Raw genomic sequence first — 16,820 nt, 5'->3', positions numbered from 1 at the left:
CCCATAATATCTGAACGCTCATTCTCTATTAATTTTAGAAGGTCTGAAAGGTCTATGTAGTTCTGATCCATCTGAAGTACCGTAGTTTACCAATGAAATGGAGAATTGGGTTTTTCTGAAATACGGTTGAACATACCCAATGCTTTTAGAAACCTAAGTTTTTAGTTTAAAGTATTTCTGAAAGATGTCTTCAAATATCACATTCATAAATATGCTAAACCTAAAAATTGTGAAATAATAATAATAATAATAATTATTATTATTATTATTATTATTATTATTATTTATTAGATTTGTATGCCGCCTCTCTCCGAAGAGGGAGAATTGTAAACATTTAGAATTGTAAATATTGTGATACTTGTTTAAAAATATTTGCTCCCAAGAAACTATCTACCGTATTTCTTGCATAATTAATAAAATTACATGGAATCATAAGGTCAGAAGGGCTGTTAGCCTTATCAAACCTATTTAACAATGGTCACATCCATATAGTTTTCTTAGTAACAGTACAGGTTTACCTTTATTTTCTTTTTCAACTTTCTAACAAAATTTTCTTGTTCGAGTATAACCAGACCAGTTCTGTTTAATTTTCTGGAGTTGGCTAAGTTTTGCCATCTGTTAAGATCTTCAGCAAATGTATCCAGAGGAAAATACGATAATGATGCTTCACAAATAACGCAATACCAGGGACTGACATTATATTGTCTCCACTTCTTTTTATGGAGATTATTCATGTCCTTAAGAGAGTTTGAATAGAATAGAAGTGCACTATTTATATTTGCTCATTCTAAAATTAGTGTTATAGTGCCTGCTGCAAATTCTTTAAATTCATGAAATTCTTACCCAATAATATTTAAACAGCAGCACAACAATAGTCTCTGTGAAACTTAAGCAAGTGATTGTATTTTTTATGTGTTTAGAATTTTACTTGGCTTATAATGCTAGGCTTATATGGATGATTGTGAGCAATTTGTATATATCTACCATGGGTTAATAGACTGACAACAACTAAAAAAAATAGAGCCCAATTAAAAACAAACATTAATATACATGAATTGAACACAGTAATAATAAAATATTCCTATGCCAAGGAGCCATAAAACCCAGAAAGTTGTATGCACGAATCTCCCTAAAAGTCCGGTTGACTTTGATTGCTTTCTAAAACTCAGGAATGTGGGAGCAAATTGATATTTTTGTTTTCTTATGTGTAATGATTTTCAGGAAGAGCTTCTGTATGAGATTATGGATAAATTTGCTTTTCAAAACATGGAATTAATGTAAGATATTAGATTTAGTAAAAGAAATTAGCAAATACTGAAAGCTGGTAAAAATGACAACTAAAGATATCTGATGTACAGTACTTATAGTTCTTAGAATACATTCTCAGAATTACATTTGTTTTAACTCGGTTTTTTTCTCTAAAAGTGGCTGCTAAATTGAAGGCAAATTCACACACACACACACACACACACCTTGCTTTCTGCTCCCTATACCAGCCATCTTTTTGGTTATCCTATTATTATATTATTAGTTGTATTCCTTTATCATTGTTCATTTTATTGTTCTGTTATTTTACTTCTGTTTGCCTTCTTTTCCCTTTCTTCCTTTCTATTATTAAGCCTCTATAGCAGTGGCCTCCAACCTTTGGGGGCACCAGGGACCGGTTCTGTGAAGAAAGGCTTTTCTGTGGACCGGAAGGGGGGTAGTTTTGCGTGCTGCCTGCATCCTGTGGATGGGACTTTGCTTGTTTGCGCAGCACGGCTGCTGCCATGTGTTGGCACGATGCCGGTCCGTGGACCAGGGGTTGGGGAACCCTGTCCTAGAATAACCCATGGTGAGATAGGTGGCAAATAATAAATTTAACAAATAAAATAAAAATAATAAACTAGCATTAAGCTCTGCTGGGTCTCAACTGAAATGTTATTTACGCAAGAGAGTTTATTTATTAACTATACTTTCCATTCCATTGATCGTGAATATGGATACTACACTACTTCTTTCTTTTAGATGTCTCTTAGAGGTCCAACTCCACTCACAGTGGTACATCTGTCTGGAGATCAAGTCCAGGGAGTCATTCATACAGCTCAGACATCCTCTGTGATTCACTCGCCACAAGGACAATCAGTTCAGGTACATTGTTCATATATATATACATGTAGTTTATTTTTAGCTTTTACTAAAAGTTTGCATTTATACATTTCATTTTTTTAAAAGTTCCTCTCAAGTCAAGGTTGAATTCTGGAGAGTTTATGGGTTTATGTTGTTGGGGTTTTTTTTGCAGCAGTACAGAAATCAAACTTAAATAGCAGAAGTCTGTACAAGCAATTGATGGTTAATTGCATTATTTATAAAAGTGAACATTTATTTATTTATTTATTTATTTATTGGTTGGTTGGTTGGTTGATTTATAACAATATAAGCTCAAATACTTTGTTCGCCTAGTGAGAAGAGAAGGGGACGGCAGAGGATGAGATGGTTAGATAGAGTCATTGACACAATGAACATGAATTTGGGCAAACTCTGGAATATAGTGGAGGACAGGGTAGGGCCTGTCATGCTTGGTCCATAGAGTCATGAAGAGTGGGACACAACTTAATGACTGACCAGCAACAACTAAAAAATTATCAAAGATCTATAATGGTGGGTCAAACATATGATGAAAACTCTGAAGGTACATTTTATCACCTTTGAACATGTAAGAAGATTAAGTGTTATTGGAATAAATATGTACTTTAATCCACAGAATTCTTTTAAAAAATGTACAATTGAAACCAGAAATTTTACTTTTAAGTTTGATGGATAAGCATTGGGAGAAAAAAAAACCTTGGGACTTTGTTTTTATATATAATAACTGTCACAAGACTTGCAGAGAGATGGAAAGACTTACAAATTGCCCCAATGAAAGAATGGATAGTGAAATTAATGGAACTGACTGGCGAAATTAACCACCTTGATTAAAGAAATGTTTTTGTCTAACTTTGTTTCTGTGTGAGATCACTTTTGGATTTTTTTCTGGGAATTCAAAGAAATGCTATATTAATTTTGGGGTCTGATGATTATAATTATGGATGGCTATATAAACAATGTACTGTATATTATTGAATTTTATATCAAGAGATTAATGCATTTTATATTTGTAATTGTATTGAGGAAAACTGCAAGTTATCCTTCTATTTTTTCTTTTTTAATTCTCTTGGAAATTCCTCTTTCCAATTTTTTGCCTTCTTAACTCCATAATATATATAAAATATTTTGCAGAAAATTAATACAATTATTTAAAAATTGAATTGAAACTAATTTACAAGTTGAATTAAAAATTACATCTTACAAAAAGATGGAAGAAATGGATTTATAAGTAAAAAAATAATGGTTCAATAATTGAAAAAGTACTAATAACAAACCAGATATGTAATCTGGTTTGTTTTCTTATATTTATTTTATTTATTCAATTTTTATGCCACCCTTCTCCTTAGACTCAGGGCGGCTTACAACATGTTAGCAATAGCACATTTTAACAAAGCCAGCATATTGCCCCCACAATCCGAGTCCTCATTTTACCCACCTCGGAAGGATGGAAGGCTGAGTCAACCTTGAGCCAGTGATTAGATTTGAACCACTGACCTGCAGTACAGTCCGCTTCAGTGGCCTGCAGTACAGCACACTACCTGCTGTGCCACCCCGGCTCTTGAATTTACAAGAAAGTTTTACTGGAGTTGCTATATTGGAAGTACAAAGGGGACTTGATAAGGATGAAAACAATAATTTTGAGATAAGAGTATATGAAGGCAGGTGCTAGACCTTTCATTGAAGAATTGAAAGATTATTTGCAGAAAGAGAAAAGAATACAAAATGTATTTATTTGACCAAAATTAAAATAATGGGTTTGTTATTTGGGGGAGATGCTTAATGGCTTCTTGATTATGGTAAGACTGCATGACAATGGTTATTTTTGATAATGTTTTAATTGTTTTTTAAATAGGACTGAATTTTGATTTAATTGAAGAGAGGAAATGGGGATTTGTTTAAAGGGTAAAGGAAGGATTCAGATTGGGTGTAATCGATACAATTTGTAATATTTATGAAGTTATTTCTGATAATCCTTATTGGATGCTTGGATGATTTTTAGAGATGAGTTTATAAAAGCTTGGATGAGCTATTGAATGAAGAGATCTTTGATTTTTACTTTAAGAGATAGTGATAAGTTTGTTTGTTTGTTTACTTACTTATTTACTTATTGATTGATTGATTAATTTATTGATTGATTAATTAGATTTGTATGCCACCCTTCTCCGAAGACTTTGAGTTTTTAATATTGATTATACTTGCTGTGGATAAAGAGGGAGCTTTCTTTTTCTTTTTTATGCATTTTTTATTTTCTTTATTACATAATTATATACATTTTACTTGTATATTATAATCTTTAATAAAATTATTGGGAAAAATAATTGTACTTGTTTTAATGCTAATACTGTACTGTATTGCAATATAACTGTAATATGTTTTAAATCTTTTTTGTTTTGTTTGCTTGATCAACATGAGACAGCTCCAATCTTTTTCCTTTGGAGCTACACACAAAGGGACTGAAATCCATAAATATTTTATAGTCGAGTTTCTAGTTTCAAAAACAAGTAACACTTTTTTTGAATACATTTATTTACCCAAAGCATAGAACAACTTTTTTTCTGCAAATTTTTGAAAGGCTGCTGTCATTTGTTAAATTTTAATGGTTATACCTGGCAGAGAAGAAATGGTACCTCGTGTTGTCTCACATAGCACTCAACAAAATGACAATTGATTTCTTTCAGGTGTCATTATCAGAAAATGAGGATTCACAAGATTCTTCGGATAGCATGGACTCTTCCCAAAAAGCAAGGGGTCTCTTAGCACGTCGTCCATCTTACAGGTCTCTATTTTATACCAAAATATAATTCCTTCTCAAATCTGTACTAGAATTATTATTGAAAATAATATTTCCTGGCAAATTTGGATTCTTTGGAGAAAAACATGGAAGAATACCAATTCTTTTGGCCTAATCTATACTAGCCAAAGGGCAACAAGAAGTGGTCAGGGACATAGTTTTAAAATCATTTTTGGAATAGATTCCCTTAGGAAATGATGAGCACATCAATTTCACTAATTGCAAAGATTAGATAGTGTCTTTTTTTTTCTTTTTTTTAAAAAAGAAGCCTCATAACAGAAAGAACCAATAAGTTTCTTTAAATCAGTGTTTCTTAAACTATGGTCCAAAAACCCCTAGGGATCCCTCCTTTCACAGCTCCACAAAATCAATTATTTGCCAGATATTGAAGATATTTGCAAAAATGTAAAACAATTTGAGTTTTTAAAAACTCTTATTGTTATTATTTTATATTTAAATTAATCTACCAGGTCACTTATTTTTGACAATTTCTTCCCTATTACGTTTTCTTAGTGATTTGATTTTCTTAAAATCTTAGCCAACATTGTGTAGGCATTTTTATTTTTTGCAACTTTGCAGCCCTAAATGTAACAAATGTTTCCAGATGTTTGCAGAGAGAAGTACTTGCTGGTGACAAAACAAATAAAAAGTTATTAATTCTAGTACAACTGCATGCATATTAGTATTATAAAATAGTATAAGAATGTCAAACCAAACAACAATCAAACCAACTAAATCACCATTATAATATACAGCGGCATTAACAATACTTTTTGTTCCCTGCTTCTAGAAAGGCTGAGAAGAGCTTGAAAAAAAGCAGCCCAGCCACAGGATGTAAGAATAGCTCAGTTGCAGTGTTTGGAATGATAGAACTCTATGCAGTGTTTCTCTTTCATGGTTTCAACAAAACTTTCAAAACACATTGTTTTGTTTCATGTTCAGAACTTTCAACTATTTTGAGGTTAGAACGTTTCAAGGTGACAGCGTTTGTACAAGTCTAGATTGTAGTACTTCCTGATAAAAAAAGTCCTTGATAGGAGAGGAATTATTTTGCACAATAATCTTTGTTTTACAGTAGGAAAATGCAGTGGGTGCCATTCTGAGTACTGAACATTGCAAATTTCTCTACAACTTTTCCTGAATACTAAGCTTAAGCATAGTGCAGTATGGAGTTAGATTTCATTTCCATCCTTCAGCATTTACATTGGAGCCTCTGAGAAACTCACACCAAGACTCTGACTTAGATATTCCAAAAAGGGAAAAAAACCCACGCGACTGCTATTCTTCATTTTCCATTTCCTAAATCTTGTTTTGAGCATATGTTTATGATGGAAAACAAATAAGCAGATAATGTAGAAGAGAGTAGGATTTTCTTCTGGATCTCTTCCCACTGCTGGATTTTTTTTTCTCTAGCTGGATATATTACTACAGGGACTGAGAATTATCTTCAATAATGTTTTCTTATGTGATTATTGGGGCCTTTCTTGGGGGGGGGGGCGAGCCACCTTAGTCATTTAACCCCTACTTAGTCATGTAATCACCCCCCTTACTTAGATTATAGTAATATGCTATGTACGGTGCTGCCTTTGCAAACTGTTCAACAGCTTTGGTTGGTTCAAAATATCAAAAAACATGTTTAGAACCAAACATTCACTAATTCCAAATGTTTGTTTCTTTCTGGGAAGATCTAAATCATGTGAGGGGAATATTTTAATGTCTGAGAGACATATAGATTGCAAGCTGATGTTCTGACTAATTGGTGGCATGATGGCACAGTGATTAGAATGCAGTATTGCAGGCTATTTCTGCCAACTGCCAGGAGTTCGATTCTATCTGGCTCAAGGTTGATTCAGCCTTCCATTCTTCTAAGGTCAGTAAAATGAGGAACCAAATTGCTGGGGGCAATATGCTCACTCTGTAAAATGCTTAGGAAGGCTGTAAAAGCATTGTGAAGTTGTATATAAGTTTTATTGCTATTAGTTAAGGATCCTGTTTTTTCTGGAGCCAACAGCCCATTTGTTTTATGTCTAAAATTAGGATTTCAGGGAGTCAGTGTAATGTAGTAAATTGTTAGATGTGTGTCAAGAAAACCCAATTTCTGTGTCCACTGGGTGAGTTTTGGCAAGCTCTTCTCTTTGAGCTTTACCTGGCTTAGGACTCTTGTGAGGATAAACTTAGGAAAGCCATGCCCTCCCTTGTGGTTGCTCTTTAAGTTCTCTGGAAAAGATGAGGGGTGTGCAACAACAGCATTATACAGCAATATCTCACAACTTCCAAGTTTGCCTGTGAGCTTGTTTAAGAACTTCAGGCTGCTTAGCCTTTCCCAGTTATCTGTTAAGATATTTTCAGTCATGGAATCTAGCTTTTAAACATAGAAACATAGAAGATTGATGACAGAAAAGACCTCATGGTCCATCTAGTCTGCCCTTATACTATTTCCTGTATTTTATCTTAGGATGGATATATGTTTATCCCAGGCATGTTTAAATTCAGTTATTGTGGATTTACCAACCGCGTCTGGTGGAAGTTTGTTTCAAGCATCTACTACTCTTTCAGTAAAATAATATTTTCTCACGTTGCTTCTGATCTTCCCCCCCTGTTCTTGTATTCATTTTCCTATTAAAAACACTTCCCTCCTGAACCTTATTTAACCCTTTAACATATTTAAATGTTTCGATCATGTCCCCCCTTTTCCTTCTGACCTTCCACCATTTTTGTAGCCCGTCTTTGGACCGGTTCAATTTTATCAATATCTTTTTGTAGGTGAGGTCTCCAAAACTGAACACAGTATTCCAAATGTGGTCTCCCCAGTGCTCTGTATAGATTATACATTATAGATTAATACTGCTTCCCAAGCAAATGCTATCTTTATAAAATATCCACCTTCAATTTTCCATGTATTGCACCTTTCTATAACATATTGAAGGCAAAAAAATTCAAAAATATGCATCACTAGCAATCATTTTAATGAAACGTTTTTAGTTTTATAAGGCCACAAAATATTGGGCTCTGCTTCTTTTGAGTTTGAAAAAAAGACAAACTGTGCCTAAAAATGTACATATTGTAATAATCAATATAATAATAATATAGCTATTTATTCAGCATGGTTTTTGTTTCTTCCAGCGATATATATCTGAGACATTGTGTTGTTTTTTTATAGAAAAATCTTTAACGATCTTTCTTCTGAAGACACAAGGGACAGGAAAGGAGAAGAGTCGAATGCTGTTGTCACTTCAGTGCCTGTCAATACACCTGTTTATCAGACCAGCACTGGTCAATATAGTATGTATTAATTAATAAACTACTACACTGGGTAGGTTGCTAGCACCCATGATTCTAATTCAAAATTACAATCCCTTCCAAAATTATTTATTATCAGAAAAACAAAGCAATAATTTTGGAAATGTTTTTAATTCAATGATTATTTATTATGAGTTAAAATCATATTTTTCTCATACTAAATATTTATTCATTCAAAGCATGTAATCCAGCAAGCCAGTTTTGAGAAAATGTTTTTAAATGTTCTTGTCAGTCGAAGATTACTTTATTACACTATTTTTAGGCAAGAGACTATATTTAATGGAATATTTCTGGGGGACTGCCCAAAAGAAAAGAAATTTCTTGCTTAGCATTGATTATCTTACCCTATGCACTATTCAGTATCTTCAGTATCTCTTTTTGTTCTGTTTGGTTTTGAAGTTGCCATTGCCCCAAATGGACCATTACAGCTGAGCAGTTCAGGTGTGGAGAATGTGCAGGCCTTCACAAATGCTTCTGGAACTTCGCTACTGCAGTATGTGCAGACATCTGATGGCCAGCAGATACTGATACCAAGTAATCAAGTAGTAGTGCAAAGTAAGTATCCACTTTAAACAATTCAAACCATTAATCTCTGAAAGCTGGCTAGGTGATCTTGGACCAGTCACTCTCTCAGTCTAACCTACCTCACAGGGGTTGTTGTTGTTTTAATACATTTTTTCCTCTTAACAAACATGACATTAATCAGTATGTCATCTGCGTACAAAGATTTTGTGCCAACATATTTACCACTATTTTCTACACACACACACACACACACACACACACACACACACACAAAATCTTTACTTCTACATTTCAATTTAACTTTTTTATTAAAACATTTCCTTCCCGCTTTAATTTCATACCTCTTTTTGTCCATATTCAGTTTCTATCCATTGATAAAAACGGTCCCATATATTATGGTACTGTACTCCGATTCTTCCTTCTCTTTAATTGTCAAAGTTAATCGAGCACATTCTAGTATTTTCTTAATTATCTCTCCCTTTGTAGATATTTTTTTCTGCTTTCCAATTTTGTGTAAATACAATTCTTGCTGCAGTTACAACATGAATAATCAAATATACATTTTCTTTATTACAGTATATTTGTCTGACAAAGTACCCATCAAAAACAGCTCCAGCTTTAAATCAATATGTTGTGCCATTATTTCTAAACATATTTGAATTTGTGCCCAGTTTCTGGTGGCATTTCCAACATTTAGTTGATTTATCTTTAAACATTTTTTCCAATCTTTCCAGTGAATGCGCCATCTATAAAACATTTCATACAAATTCTCTTTATATGTGTTGCCATTGCTAATTTATAATTTCTTTCCCATATTTGCTGCCGTTTATCTAGCTCTATCATATATCCAAATATTTTTGCCCAGGCTATCATTGTTTCTTTTACTTGTTCTTCTTCTAATTTAATGCAAAGTAAATAACTATACAATTGGTTTAATCATTCGCTCTTCTGTTCCTGTGTGTATCTCATCCAATTCGGTCATCTCCAAATAAAAACCATATAACTTAGCATCTTTTTCATATCTCGATCGTATTTGCAATTGAGTACAGTGGTCCCTCGACTTGCGCGTTCTCGATTAGCGCGAAACGCTGCAACGCGGTTTTTCAAAAAATATTATTTAAAAAATAAAATATTAAAATATTATTTTTTTAAAAAAAAAATTTTTAAAAAAAAATTTTTTTTTTATTCTGTTCCCTGAATGGAGACCGCCGGCCGCTCAATCGGGCCGGCAGGGAACAGAATGGAGCCTTCCGCGGCGGGGCTGGTAAGGGGGGGAGCCGAGGGGGGAGCAGCAGGGAGCCCACGTTGGAGACCCTCCGCGGCGGCGGGGGCTGCTGCTGTTGCTGCTGGCTGTTGTTTCCGCCGCTGCCTCTCTTAAGCTCGCCTGGGGGCGGTTGGGGGGGTCGGGCCCCGCGTCTCCTGGAGGGTGGCGGCGCAGCAGCCTGCCTCCCCCGCGCTTTACTGCGGCCGCATCGGGGCGGCGACCTGAGGGGGTGCCGCGAGCGGGTTGCGGAGCGGCGGCAGCAACTCCTGAAGGGGGCTCCCGCGCGAGCCAGCCGGGAAATCCTCGCGCCTTCCGCCCGCTCTCCCGACAGGCACTAAACTTGCAACTTCTCCCCGGCGCCGGCCGTGCAAGTTTAGTGCCTGTCGGGAGAGCGGGCGGAAGGCGAAGGTCCAAAGTCCGTATCCCTCCGCTGGAGGGAATCGGCGGGTACGCGTCTTTCTCTCCTTTCCCTCCCACCGCTTCGAATAGGTCCGGAAAAGACTCCGCCCTTCTCTCTTTAAAAAGCCCGAAGAGGGGATTGCGGAACCTCGCCCCATTGTAAATACAGAGCGGGAGGAAGGGGAGGGGGGCGGCGGCAAGGAACATGGCAGGGAGCGGAGGCGCGGGCGAGACCAAACGCCGCGGAAAGCAGAGGGGAGGACGCGGGGTCGAGGCGCCTCGGGCCGGCCAGCCCGCGTCACCGCTTCTCGGCCCGGCGCCCCTCGGGTTGGACTCTCTTTCAGCCGCCGCCAGTCCGGAGAGCGTAGGCGAGGCGGCCCGCGGTTCACCATCCACATCCTCCAGTTTGTTGTTCTCATGGCGCTCTGGCAATTCTCCATTCCTTTCGTCCTTCAGAGCTTTTAAGAATGACGGTGAGCGGGGCGAATCGGGCGGGCGGGGGGTAGCGGCAAGGAGCCCGGAAAAATCACCATTGCATTGCCAGCCTCCGAATTTGCGTCGCTCCACCTTCTGCGCATGTGCGGCCAGGGCGCGCATGCGCAGAAGGTTTTTTACTTCCGCATCCAGTATAACGCGGAAATCGGTTAGCGCGGGAGGTCTTGGAACGTAACCCCCGCGCTAACCGAGGGATCACTGTATATCAAACCATATCAATCCCTTGTTGTTCTAATTTTTCTTTTCTTTTCAGTTTTCCCTTCTCTAATAAAATATCTTTATATTTAATAATTTATTTATTAAATTTATATGTCGCCCAACTCCCAAAGGACTCTGGGTGGCTTAAGAACAGAATAAAATTTAAAAAACATCTTAAGCATTAAAATAATTAAAACCCATACATATCATTCCATAGCTGGATCTCGCTGATTTTAACCGATATAATAATAATAATAATAATAATAATAATAATAATAATAATAATAATATTCTCACAGTTGCTTTGGTGAAAGGGCTTGGATTGTTACTTGTCTAAGGGGATTTAACTCTTTCTCAATTTTGGCTTTCCTTTTTTTCAATTGTGCCAGCCGTCCTTCTGGTCAGGAATATGCAGATCAGTTGTTTTCTTTCCTATGCTACTCAGGTAGCCTTTTTTGGTCACCTGGATGTAGGATTCACAGGAAAGGGTTAAATCCTCACTCTGATGAAAAGCCCTCCTTTAATCCTAACCTTGTCTTCTGAAGACAAGGTAGATAATTTCCCCCCCTTTTGGCCTCAAATAGGCTGGGAAGAAAAGCAACAACAGCAATAATTGAAGAGAATGTCACAGAGGTTAAATGAAATGGGTTTCATGTTGATAAGCACAGTAATCATATGCTGGGACTTTTAAGTCTTTCTCCTACCAAGGAAGGCAACTCAGCCCAGGGAATAGGCCAGAAGCAGAAGGAAAATTATGGAGAGACTAGGATGATTCATCCAACTTCTAACTGCTGGTTGTTAGAGACACCAGATAGCCTTGGTGTTGTATCTTCTGGGGGACACCTCCTTTTCAAATTCCTTATGAAACGGCCATAACCACACCATGCTGATGAATACCAACCATTTCCACCAGTGTTGCTTAGATGAGTTCAGAAGCAGAGAGCTTCCCTCTCTATGCCCTCAAGGGTAAATACATGTATCTCCTACTTCCTGTTTCTGACACAGCAAAGGAAGAACATAAGATTACCATATTGGGGCCACTGGGAGCTCTTACGTGATGGACCATGTCAGTCAGAAGAGTAGGTTGGGGATGTGGATTTGAGCTGGCCTAGCTACATTCAGTTTGATGGGATTCCCTCTGACAGATGCCCCATGTGGCCTTTCTCCCTGTTTCCCCATAGAATGAAGGTGGCAATATGTCACCTAGTCCAGGAGTAGGCAAAGTTGGCTCTTCAATGACTCGTGGACTTCAACTCCTGGAATTCCTCAGGTAGCCTGGTTGGCTCAGGAATTCATGCTACCTGAGGAATTCTGTGAGTTGAAGACCACATGTCACAGAAGAGCCAACTTTGCCTACCCCTGACCTAGTTGACTTTGGCATAAAAGAATGGAGGATCTGTTCTCCCTATTTCTGTTCAAGGTAGTAAAAATAAGCTTGGCATGTTATCCTGAAATGTCAGACCACTGAATAATTCTATTAGCCATTGAATCTGCAGAATTCCTTCCATCCTTGTCTACTGCTGGTGCCTCCCCGCCCCTGCCCCCCCCCCCCCCCCGCAGGCTGGCAGGGGGATGGGGAGTGTGCACAGCACCTCCGCACTTTCGTCGCTCCCCGCCCCCAACTCCAACGCTCGGCTCCTTGCGTGCCCTTGGAAAAGGGTGCATGGGGGGGTATTTTGGGGCACGTGCGTGCCTGTGCGCGCAGCTTACAGGGAACAGTGGGTGGGAGTACCAGTATTTCAGAGTTTAAGAATCTTAAACTGCTCTAATCTGCTCTACTCTGATTCCTTAACAGCTGCCTCTGGGGATATGCAGGCCTACCAGTTACGCAGGACACCAACCACCACTTCCCTTCCACAAACAGTTGTGATGACAACGCCTGTGTCCTTGACATCTCAGTCAACCAAAACAGATGATCCCCAAATGAAACGAGAAATAAGGCTGATGAAAAACAGGTATTTACTTCCCACTTATGTTCTGAAAAGAGATCTTATGCACCGAGATTATCAGCCTTTTATCTTGCCTAAGGAATATTATTCCCTTCTAACTAAATGCTTTTTTTATTTGACTGCTTTTTCCCCCAATTTCACTTTATTTTCAAGTGAGAAATACCTTCATTTAAAAATGCCTTAGTTCAAGAAATAAGGAGAAAAGAATTGTCATTTTTAATAAATAAGTAAGAAAACAAGTATCTTGAAAAATAAATTTAAAGATCACCTCTAGGAGCCTTGGCTTTTTCACTTGTGCTTCATAATGAATTTTTTTTGTGAAAAGTTCCATCACATATACCATATATTGATGGTTCACTTGAATTTAATGTATCAAATTTCTGAAGTAAAATCCTAAATAGATTTCAGACTATCCTGTGGGTAATTAGTTGGAGGCCATATTCAATGGACACATAATTATTTTGTTCCTTAGCATTAGAGCATATTTATATATAGTTGCAGTACCTTGCTTTTTCTTGGACTAATTTAACTGTAGACAGTCTTGACTGTTGATTTTACTTAGTATAAAAGATTGAAAAAATGCTGAGCATTTATTTCAAAATTTAGTTGAAAGAATTAAATCAGATTTTTATTATAGCCATATCATAAGAGCATAAATGTTAGTACATGGCAGATCATGTCTATCACAATACAGAGTACTCTAGAATGACTAAGCTATACTTACCTTGCAAGGAAAATATCCTAATCATCATTTAAAGAAAAAAAATACTTCTCTAAGGAAAAATGGAATATTTGTAAAATATTTTGAGTTTTGTATTGTAATTAACGTATTTTTTTCTTTTGGATTTCAGAGAAGCTGCTCGAGAATGCCGAAGAAAGAAAAAAGAATATGTTAAATGCCTTGAAAATCGAGTTGCAGTCCTTGAAAACCAGAACAAAACTTTAATTGAAGAACTAAAAACTTTAAAAGATCTTTATTGCCATAAAAGCATGTAAGAAAAGACGGTAAAAGCTTTTTCACGAATATTAGGGGAATTTTATTTTTAAAAAATTTAAATGAAAGGTCAAAAATCTCTTCAAATTCTACAACTTAAAGACTCTTAAAATATTATTTGAAATTGTTGCATGACAGTATCAAAGAAGGCATGAAATTGTGTGAAGAAGCATTCCTCTGGCACAACTGGAATCTTGATTAAATCAGGCTATATGGACATGTATTTTCTGTCAATTGAGCGATTGAATTTCATGAGCTATAGTTTAATTTTAAATGCTTGTTAACTTTTGATTGCAGTTAAATTGCAGAGAAGCTAAGACTGCCATCAGCTGTAAATGTCTATTAACATGTTTAATCAGGATATATTCACGTTTATTCTTTAACCCATCATACTAGATCTGTGCATGTAAATTGACAAGCAATGAACTTCACATGCAATGTACAATGCAATGAGCATCCATATGTTTTAGTTTATGCAAATCCGTAAGCTTCAAATCCATGAATTCAAAGTTGTGTGGTTTCTATTTACTTTGTCATATTAGTGCACAAGGCCACCTTTATTTTTATTATTTTGTATACCTGGAACAGTCCTCATATAAAATAAGGCTTTTCAGTTTTGTACACGTATTTTTTCTTTCAAGATTGGAAATTCTAAACTGCACTATAATTTGTTGAGACCATACATGATTTCAAAGTCAGACAATTTAATTTTTTTAATGTGCTGTTTATCAGTATTGATAAAAGCAATGGATTCTTTGTGGTTAGAGGCATCTGAAGATATGAAATATATACCAATCATAGTTATTCCATTTTTTAAAATGATTTATATGACAAAATAAATTCTACCGGAGAATACCTTGACTTTTTGCCTGTGCATTTAGTCACAGATAAGAAAAATATTTGAAAGATGAATTCAAGTGAATGTGCATCATGTATGCTATTTAAAGATGCTGTTCCTAGCATACAGTGACTGAGCAAATGCCAAGATCCTTAGTTCTGCCCATTTTATACCACAAAGAAACCAAAATTACAAACCAAAGATATAATGCACACAAAGAGACATTGAAGTACCAATTTCAAGACTCTATTTGTAAATCTTGTAGTAATTTGTTAAAGTAATTCTGATTTTTATAAAGAAGTAATCCAGCTGGAATTGGTCTCGGATATATTTTTATAGTTAAAATGTTTACCTTTTATATGGGTATTTTAGATATGTACAATTTCAGAAATCGGACATTTTTTTCTCTCTGATTGTCAACTTTATATTTGTAGAATTTTTTGAGAAACTAAAGCCTATTTCTGTGTACTTTAATCTGATAGGGATTAACAAAAATATTATTGAATATTCTGGGGGGAAGGTTTCTATTGTTCATAGAAAAATGCATGGATCATTTCAATATGAAGATACTGTCAGGGATAATTATGTTACTTTGCTTTCTTATTTTCAAGAAATATTAAAGACTTATTTTGAATACCTAGTGAATGTTAAGCCAACAGTTGTTGCCACAATATTAATCATTCCAATGATACCCTTTAAAATTATGCCATTTCAATCCATATTTTAGGCCAAGAAGATGATATTATACTGCTGTATACGTTAAAATTCTGGGCAATTTTGAGATTATCATGATACATCATTCCATAGTAAATGCCATGAAATCATTCCTTCTGATACCAGCAGCCCCATGCCTTAGAGAACAGAACAGCAGATTATTTCTACAGAGCCATGGAATTGTGCAGAAAATTGTTAATAAACTTTAAAACCAAAATGATGGTGCCTTTCTCTCCCCAAACTGTTAGATTCCAAGAGCTAAAGAAGAAATGAAGCTGCATGTTTCTGGAGTTTTGGGGTAAACATAACAAAAAAAATGTGTTAACCTATACAATAGGATCAACACATCTAATGCAACTTCCCTCAGCAAAGGAACAATAACTGGAAATGGGAGGTCTTTAAAAAAAGATGCTATCCCTGAAAATAAGCCATATGCTTCTCTTGGTTCTGTTCTCTTTTAAAGACTGAATGGGCGGTGGGTATGTGTGTGCTACTTACCACTTTTTATTGCCTAAATTGGCTATAGGCGATTTAATACCAGCAGGTACACTGGACTGCAATTCACATTATTCTAACCTGATATGATGGACAAAAAGGATTGTGAGAAGTTGTGATTCATGAATCTAGATGACATCATATTGCCCATCTCTGCAGTTAAAATATTCTGGAAAGAATAATTGGATTCTGGGAATGGGTATCTTTGGAAGCTCCTCTTTAGGGCTCCATTTTCTGCAGGCACAAGCGGAGCTAAGTAAATCTCAGCAGCCAGTGCTACGTGGTGACGTAGCATAGAGAGCTGATGTTCAGGGTAAAATGTAGCTGAAGCTATTAGTTTTGCACCAGAGCTCCATAGTTATGCACTGTGGAGAGAAGGGTATATATATATATATATATGTGTGCACGTGAACTTTTCCAATTATTTATCCTCACCAGAATGTTGAACTCTTTTTAAAAAATGCCTATGATATATATCTATAAAAACTTTTAATAAATAAAACTTATCAAAATGTGCCTTGTATTCGTGTTTTAAAAAATAATATCTAAGTATGGCATGCATGTGCACACACACACTGCAAACACCCATCATCCCAACCAGCACACACAAACCTGGTTTGCCATATTGTTCACATGCATAAAATGGCAAAAGCTGCTGTTCATAAAACAGCACCTGTGTTGCTACTCTCTGCTATGGATTGCAATTACCAAGACTGAAGTATAGTATAGAG

The 16,820-nt window shown here is 36.4% G+C and overlaps 1 protein-coding gene across 4 annotated transcripts in view; it reads left to right on the top strand.

Annotated features, from left to right (window-relative positions):
* Nucleotides 1–16,601, top strand: part of ATF1 (activating transcription factor 1) — a 40,015-nt gene extending 23,414 nt beyond the window's left edge. For 3 of the 4 annotated variants that reach the window (XM_070740504.1, XM_070740506.1, XM_070740507.1), the window contains 6 exons: nucleotides 2,008–2,130; nucleotides 4,806–4,903; nucleotides 8,079–8,200; nucleotides 8,618–8,773; nucleotides 12,895–13,054; nucleotides 13,900–16,601. In XM_070740504.1, the coding sequence (XP_070596605.1) occupies nucleotides 2,008–2,130; nucleotides 4,806–4,903; nucleotides 8,079–8,200; nucleotides 8,618–8,773; nucleotides 12,895–13,054; nucleotides 13,900–14,044 (804 nt within the window). In that variant the 3' untranslated portion in view covers nucleotides 14,045–16,601. Of the gene's footprint in view, nucleotides 1–1,619; nucleotides 1,835–2,007; nucleotides 2,131–4,805; nucleotides 4,904–8,078; nucleotides 8,201–8,617; nucleotides 8,774–12,894; nucleotides 13,055–13,899 lie in introns of all 4 variants that reach the window. The other variant, XM_070740505.1, reaches the window with a different exon arrangement.
* The last annotated feature ends 219 nt before the right edge of the window (nucleotides 16,602–16,820 follow it).

The sequence above is a fragment of the Erythrolamprus reginae genome, chromosome 2, assembly GCF_031021105.1.
Source record: "Erythrolamprus reginae isolate rEryReg1 chromosome 2, rEryReg1.hap1, whole genome shotgun sequence".
In the NCBI taxonomy this organism is placed as follows: domain Eukaryota; kingdom Metazoa; phylum Chordata; class Lepidosauria; order Squamata; family Dipsadidae; genus Erythrolamprus; species Erythrolamprus reginae.
The sequence above is the reverse complement of the archived record's forward strand: the minus strand, read 5'-3'. Positions and strand labels throughout refer to the sequence as shown.